The sequence below is a fragment of the Priapulus caudatus genome, unplaced genomic scaffold (genome assembly GCF_000485595.1).
Source record: "Priapulus caudatus unplaced genomic scaffold, Priapulus_caudatus-5.0.1 Scaffold128, whole genome shotgun sequence".
In the NCBI taxonomy this organism is placed as follows: Eukaryota; Metazoa; Priapulida; class Priapulimorpha; order Priapulimorphida; family Priapulidae; genus Priapulus; species Priapulus caudatus.
In genome coordinates, this window is record NW_014577189.1 from 320106 (window position 1) to 327363 (window position 7258).

Here is a 7258-nt window from a genome sequence, read left to right on the forward strand (position 1 = left end):
TATCCATGGAACAAATAGACGACTTTGGCGGTGTTTTAGCGAAAACAATAGAAAGCAGTGTTTGTGACCCGCGATTGTACTTTGAATAACAAAAGACATGTGTACCAGAACGAGTCAGTACAATCGACGAGTTTTACTATATTGCGTGCGCATTAGAGAACAATAGAAAGTAGTGTTTGTGGCCCGCGATTCTACTTTGAATAACAAAAGACATGTGTACCAGAACGAGTCAGTACAATCGACGAGTTTTCTTATATTGCGTGCGCATTAGAGAACAATAGAAAGTAGTGTTTGTGGCCCGCCAATCTGCTTTGAATAACAAAAGACACCAGAACGAGTCAGAGCAATGGATTGCAGTCTGCTGTTTCTGATGCGCGCCAACGCGATAATGTTTTCGAAATGTCACTCACTACTACTTGCACAAGGTTTGAATAACAAGTGTCATATTTTAAAAAATATTATTTTTTTGTATTTGTTTTGTATTTATTAATACAGATTAAAGCTATTTAACCATCCATAATAGTTGTTTTCTTAGTTTCGAGCAAAATGGCTTGATTTCTGGCGATAAAATCACGGAAAACAACAACTTCCGGTTTAGAGTTTCGTTTTCATGTTGCAGGATAGAGCGAGTTAGCGGTGAGTCCCATTTGGAGGTGTTCCCCTGCTTAGATCCTTAGAGACTTTTAGTATGTTCATTTAGAGGTTTATTGTAACTGGTTAATGATGAAAAAGCTTCTTTTGCAATTAGTACCAGGTCGAATCATAAAATGCCTGGACTATAATTCATAATTCACCGATCGCGAAATTGTCCGTCAAGTCTGAAAATTTTCGCGAAAATATCTGTATGCGAAAAATACGGCTTATACAGTAGTATGTAACTTTTTATGTGTAAATTCGTTAAGTTTTGTGCATGCGTGTGCGCCTGAGTCCACGTGCGTGCACGCGAGTATGTTTGCACGCGCGAGTCTGCGCTTGTGTGTGTACGTGTGTGCACAGGCACTTAGAGCGTTTCAATAAAATATAATGCTAAATAAATACGAAATCTATTTACTACCAAAGTCTTAATGTTTCTCTACTTTCTTTCACCTATTATTGCCGACATATATGTGTCAGTGTGCAGCAGCTAGCGTGCGGCAGCCAGCGTGTGTTGCAGATGAGCATTTGGATGGCATTTACAGGAAATTTTCGGCAATAATAGGTGAAAGAGAGTAGAGAAACATTAAGACTTTGGTAGTAAATAGATTTCGTATTTATTTAGCATTATATTTTATTGAAACGCTCCAAGTGCCTGTGCGTGTGTGTGTACGTGTGTGCGTGTACGTGCGTGTGTGTGTATGTGTGTGCGTGTACGTGTGTGCGTGTACGTGCGTGTGTGTGTACGTGTGTGTGTGTGTACGTGTGTGCGTGTGTGTGTACGTGTGTGCGTGTACGTGTGTGGGTGCAGGAATTACGTTATTGTGTGCTTGTCTATAGGTGCGTGTTTGTGTGTGTGTGTGTCTGTGCACACGTGCTTAGGGGTGTGCCTGAATGTTGCCTGAGTGCATGTGCATGCGTGCGTGCGTGCGCGGATGTGTGTGTGTGTGTACACGCGTGCGTGAGTGCGTGCGTGCGTACGTGTGCGAATGTGTGTGTACACCCGCGCGTGAGTGCGTGCGGGCGTGTGCGAATGTGTGCGTACACCCGCGCGTGAGTTCTTGCGTGCGTGCGTGTGTGCGTGAGTAATATGCCTACATGCCCGCCCCCTCACTGCAAACCTCTACCGCTGATCGCCTGTTCACGCTGCTTTCCGCACTGTTTTCTAGTGCTTCCGGCTACGATGGATAGACTCGGTGATAACAAGGACCAGGTTAGAGAGGCAGCACATGCCCTCATCGCAGTGCTGATGTCTCCCGTCTCCACGCCTCAGGTGAGTCGGTCATCCAATATTCACCTGCTGTTAGAGTAGCCTGACTGCCGAGTCAGCACTCGAGTGATTTAATTAATAATTATTATTGAGGTTAATTATTTTATAGGTTTTACTGGTCAGTAGTTTATAAGTCTACAGTATTGCCATAGCTCTGGAAAGGGGAGGTTAAAAGTGGACGAGAGAGAATGAGGAAGGCTTGAAAAGTGGGACGGCAAGGCAGCGATAGAGGGAGGGAGGGAGGGAGGGAGGGAGGGGGGAGGGAGGGAGCAAGGATTCGTAAGAGCAGGGCTAGATAACAGGCAGTGTATATACAGATGAGTGAAACATCTGATCTGAGAACCTGGCAAAGAAGTAGAGAGCTGCAAAGAAAATAGTGAAAACATAAAAACCGGACATTTCCTAGTTTTTACACTGCATGTTGTTGCTGTCACTCTGAATTGTCAGTGTCATGGTCACATCTACAGCAGGCCAACTACTACTAGCACTGTGAACGTGCCATGCGTTCGCAGCCACATTTTGAATGTTATCTTTCTCTAGGATCGTGAAGGTTTGTCACAAACAAAATTATGACTTGCGATGATCATCCTCTGATAATATCTGCTGTTGTTTCTGTGTTTGTTTTTGCAGTATGTTATTGAGAGGATGATGCCTGGGTTCTCTCACAAGCTGTGGCGGGTGAAAGTAGAGACGATGAATTGCCTACAATTATCGTTGAACAAGTAAGTGCAGAGAGGGCGCACTGTGTATTGATAGTGCCATGCATTTCTCTGCTGCATGCATCTATCAGAAATCAATACACAAGTAACATTTTATACTCGTAGTGAAATGTTTGTCTGTAATGAGTCAATTATTGTGTAGTTTATCATGGCAGTTTCCTAAAGCACGATTTTAAAGACGTTGTTTCACGTGGCAATTTGACATTTTTGCCAGCCTTCACGTGCAGCCAGAATGTCATTATCAATCACGTATGAAATGTTAGTTATCAAGTTATTTACAGTCATCTAGATTGCACGTTGTTTCGTGATTCCATAAACATTCTTTACCTGCATCATTTTGGTTCATGCTGGCAGTCAAAACGAAAGTTGACGTTCGAATTCTATGTGGAGATATTACTTAGTAGTTTCTTGATCATTTAATGTAATCTAAAAAATTTCCTATTTCACAGCAAGATTGATACACATTTTATCGTTAACTAATACATTTCATTGTTACATTTGGAGATGAAATATTAATTTGCACTCTGCTGAGTTGCATTCTGCCTGTGCGTCGACACTCTAAATGAATAAATCACGCGTGTTCTCTCGCATATCCCCCTGTGCAAGAAATGCCTGAAATAATCTGTGAAGTAATTGTGTTTTCATTTCAGGTATGGTGCTTCTGGTTTTTCGCTCAGTAAAGTAGTGCCATCTATATGTAAGCTGTTGAGTGATCCAACTCCTCAGGTATGTAGCGTACGAAAGTATTTAATTAGTCTCTACGTGAAATTGGTCTTCACACTAGTGAGGCATGCTTACACCCGGTATTTCTTAGATGATCACAATTCATTTGACTCGGACAACATGAAATGCTTATAGTGGTAATTGTTTAACCTAGTCGGTAGATGCGTGTATGAGTATAGGTGGTGGGGCAATAGGCAGTATGCAGTTTAAAACAGCATACCATAGTGTTTTATTTGACGTTTTGAGTTTTTAACAGAAGTAAAATACACGATGACAATGAAAATATAGGGCATCTTGTATGAGAATAAAGCAGGTTTGAGTGTGAGCCATTATAAATTATATTAATAACATGTTTTGAGTTTCACATGTTACAGTTGCAATTATATGCCTCTGCCACAAAATTTGTAATATTAATTTGAGATATTTTTGTTAATTTTTCACAAGAGCGTAGCACTCCACTACCGTTAAAGGTATTGATGCATGAATGATTGACTGTGCAGTGGGTGCTTAATAATTGGAAAATTCTGCTTTCAATTATATCTACCCTGTTTATGACTGAATGTCATGTCAATTAACGATGTGAGAAATTGTAATTCATTGGCATGGTTCAGTGAATGGAAAATTAATACGATATACAATATAGGAAATTAAGTGAAATCCTGAAAATGAAATCAAATACTCATTCATGAATATTTGAAGTTGAATATTCATTGTAATTTTCCGTCGTAAAATGGTACTTGGTCAGTTGCATTGATCTGTCTTTGACAGACATCTTTTAAAATTTATACTCATATTTGAGACAATTTACCAACATTCAAATTCGAATGATTCTTAATATAACATTCTGACAGCTTAGGTCTTTGTCTATTAGCATTTAACATCCCTTCTCACTGCAAATCTCGATGTATCTCTGAGCCGTGTAGCTAGATGCAAAGACCACAACACTTGCTTGTAACTTCTGTAACTTGCTTGCTCCCTTGACGGTAACCTTCTAATTGGAGCCTCCACTAGAATCTTGGATCCTGCAGGATCAGCAGTAAAAGTACTCGCAAGCTGGATATTTTTATATGCTGGAAATAGCTCGATATATATATATATATAGGATGTTTCTAGGTCATCTGTATCATTTGAGTTCGTTCTAGATCATTCTCAGGATAATTTTAAACCAGCCACGACACTGTGAACATCACATGCATGCTGAGGATAGGTTTTATTTACGGCAGGGTTTCACACGAGACTGTGATCATTACCTGTTGCAGGTGAGAGAGTCAGCAATCAGCACGCTGGTCGACATCTACAGACATGTCGGTGAAAAGGTGCGCATCGATCTCACCAAGAAGGGAGTTCCCGCTTCCAGGTAACGCATAGAGACTTGGTAGATGCGCACAGGTTTACCATTGGTTTGTATAGTTGCGGCGGTAGCAGGGGCAGGGGCGGGCGGTGGAGTGTAGTGTCGGTGGGGTCGTATCAAGGTGCAAGCAAATTCTTTGTTCAGTATGAAACTATTGCTTGCACCTCGATGTTTTTGCAGTAAATTGTAATTGGCACTGGTGCTTGCATTAACACGGTCAACGCTGCCTGGGTTAACAATGCATCTACCGCCCTGTGCTGAGATTTTCGCGTTTTTACCGCTTAGTCACCTATTACACAAAATGTTTTTAATTATTATGATATAATGATTTATGCTAAGAAACATCAAAGCGGGTATAGCGCCATCTACCGTCACAAATTGTGATTCATTTTGGTTTATAAATTATTATTTATTATTTTCACATAAAAAATTACACATAATTATCAAGAGTATATAATGGGAGTTCTCCCATATATACTCTTCGTTTCTATAATGTTCGTCGATGGTTGCTCAATTAAAACGGACTTCTTCTCACTCACTCATTTGTGTCCTTTTTTGTGGTGAGCTATAGTGTCATTGACACTTTCATTATATTCCTAACCAATTATGTTAACGTTTTAGAAGTGGCTGCAAATATGGTGCGACCGCGCGCTGTTGTGTGTTTGTAACATACACACAGCATGTTGTATTATGCAATGGCGCGGTTATGTAGGACCCATAATGACACAGTGTAAACACACCGCGTAGTCGCTTACGACATATAACAGAGCTGATATGTATACCCCCCTGACAGTGTCCACATAATGACCGCGGTAATGTTTTAATAACATTGCGGTTTGTTTTGCCGATATCCTCCAATAATGGGTCAATGATGCGGAGCGACTTTTATTGCCACATAATGATAAGTGAAAGCGAAGTAGATGATAATGTTTGTAAACACAGTTTAGGAGGGGGGGGGCACATGTGTAGAACCTTAATGGGCCGGGTTTTATTTCGCACGTGATTTCTCTCGTAACCTTGTCGTTAAGTTCGGCTGCTTAAAGGCATAATAAGCACAATGCAATGTTGACAAATGCTAGAGTAACTGGCACCTTGTGTAGTTAATAAGTACATATTTACCTTACATCCAAACGCGTATTCGTTTGTCCAATATCACTGCTGGTTACTAAGAAATGTCTAATTGAAATCCGCAGTCCAAGAAATCAGTTGTTTACAGTTTCAAACCGCTGCCGGCGAAGCGGGTGTGATACAGATTTGTAGTGCACCGGACATTTTCGCACGCATGCTCGGCCGTACGCAATGCTATCATCAGTTATTTCGTAAACACGGACGCTCGTGATAAGGAACTGTTTGTCAGGGCTGTCCATGTGCGTCCGTGATTAGTACGTGTGTTTTACTCCATTTCCATGTTTACTCAATTTCCATGTTTAGTCCGTGGCCGTGGTTACGCCGCTGACACCTCCATTTCATCTGGCGTCCAAAACATACGGGCCGCACAAATGTTTACGTCATCACTTGACTCCTGGATGGCATTTACGGCACGTAAATGAATCATGATACGTTGATACATATCAACAACCGATTTCAAGTCTTATTTGTAATGTAACCAGCAGTGATATTGGACAAACCAATACGCGTTTGGCTGTAAGGTTATGCACTTATTAACTACACAAGGTGCCAGTAACTCTAGCATTCGTCGACATTGCATAAGCAATGGGCTTATTATGCCTTTAAGGCCAGAAAAGCGTGATTTCATCGCCGGTAGATGGTCACGTTTTGTGGAGTGAGTTTCTGGAATTCTAGACAAAGCGTAAGAGGAATGTCTATTATGAAGAAATGGGGCACGCACAGACAGCACGGGCTGTTGTCGTGTTCATGAACAAGAAGTTCGTTTGTTGGCAGAACACTGACTTTCGGAGAAATGCCGTAAATAGAGGCAGTCTGTTTGCATGCCAAGCACGTTACTGTATCTAGTCGACTATAGATCCAGTGGTCTGTGTGGGTCATTCCGTGTTTATACTAACACTTCATACATCATAGGAGCCGATGGGTTGTCTTTTTGGGTCACAGTTGGGTTGACAGTTGACAAGAAAAGTTGCTACACAACATGCAACGAAGATTTATTCGCGTGATTGAATCCGATACCTTTTGCAAAACGCATTTGACGAGTTGATCGATTGCCTTCTAGGCTAATACTTACTGGTGAAACAGTCTAATTAGATGTTATACCGTATATAGTTATACTATGTATACTGTATAAGCTGTATATTTCGCGGTGGTTTAATTTTCGCAAATTTCACGAATGCGTCCCTGACCGCGAAAATAACAACACGCGAATAATGCATACCGAATAATAGTCCAGGCATTTTATGAGAAAAAAGGGCTCAACCTGGGACTAATTGCAAAAGAAGGTTTTTCAACGGTTTCGTACTCAGGAACATGTCCTCTATAACATATCAAAAGTCTCTAAAAGTCTCTGTAGGGGAAGTTGATTAAAAACGGGTTTTATTACAACCCCATTCAATTCGGCGTGGAAACGAGGCTGGAATTAAAATAAACTAA

At 41.0% G+C, this 7258-nt stretch overlaps 1 protein-coding gene across 1 annotated transcript in view; it reads left to right on the forward strand.

Annotated features, from left to right (window-relative positions):
- LOC106805821 (CLIP-associating protein 1-like) overlaps window positions 1-7258 on the forward strand; it is a 159564-nt gene that overhangs the window by 46356 nt on the left and 105950 nt on the right. Inside the window, exons 4-7 of the mRNA XM_014807563.1 lie at window positions 1803-1906; window positions 2534-2625; window positions 3273-3348; window positions 4605-4702. Coding sequence (XP_014663049.1) covers window positions 1803-1906; window positions 2534-2625; window positions 3273-3348; window positions 4605-4702 — 370 coding nt within the window. The remainder of the gene's footprint in view (window positions 1-1802; window positions 1907-2533; window positions 2626-3272; window positions 3349-4604; window positions 4703-7258) is intronic.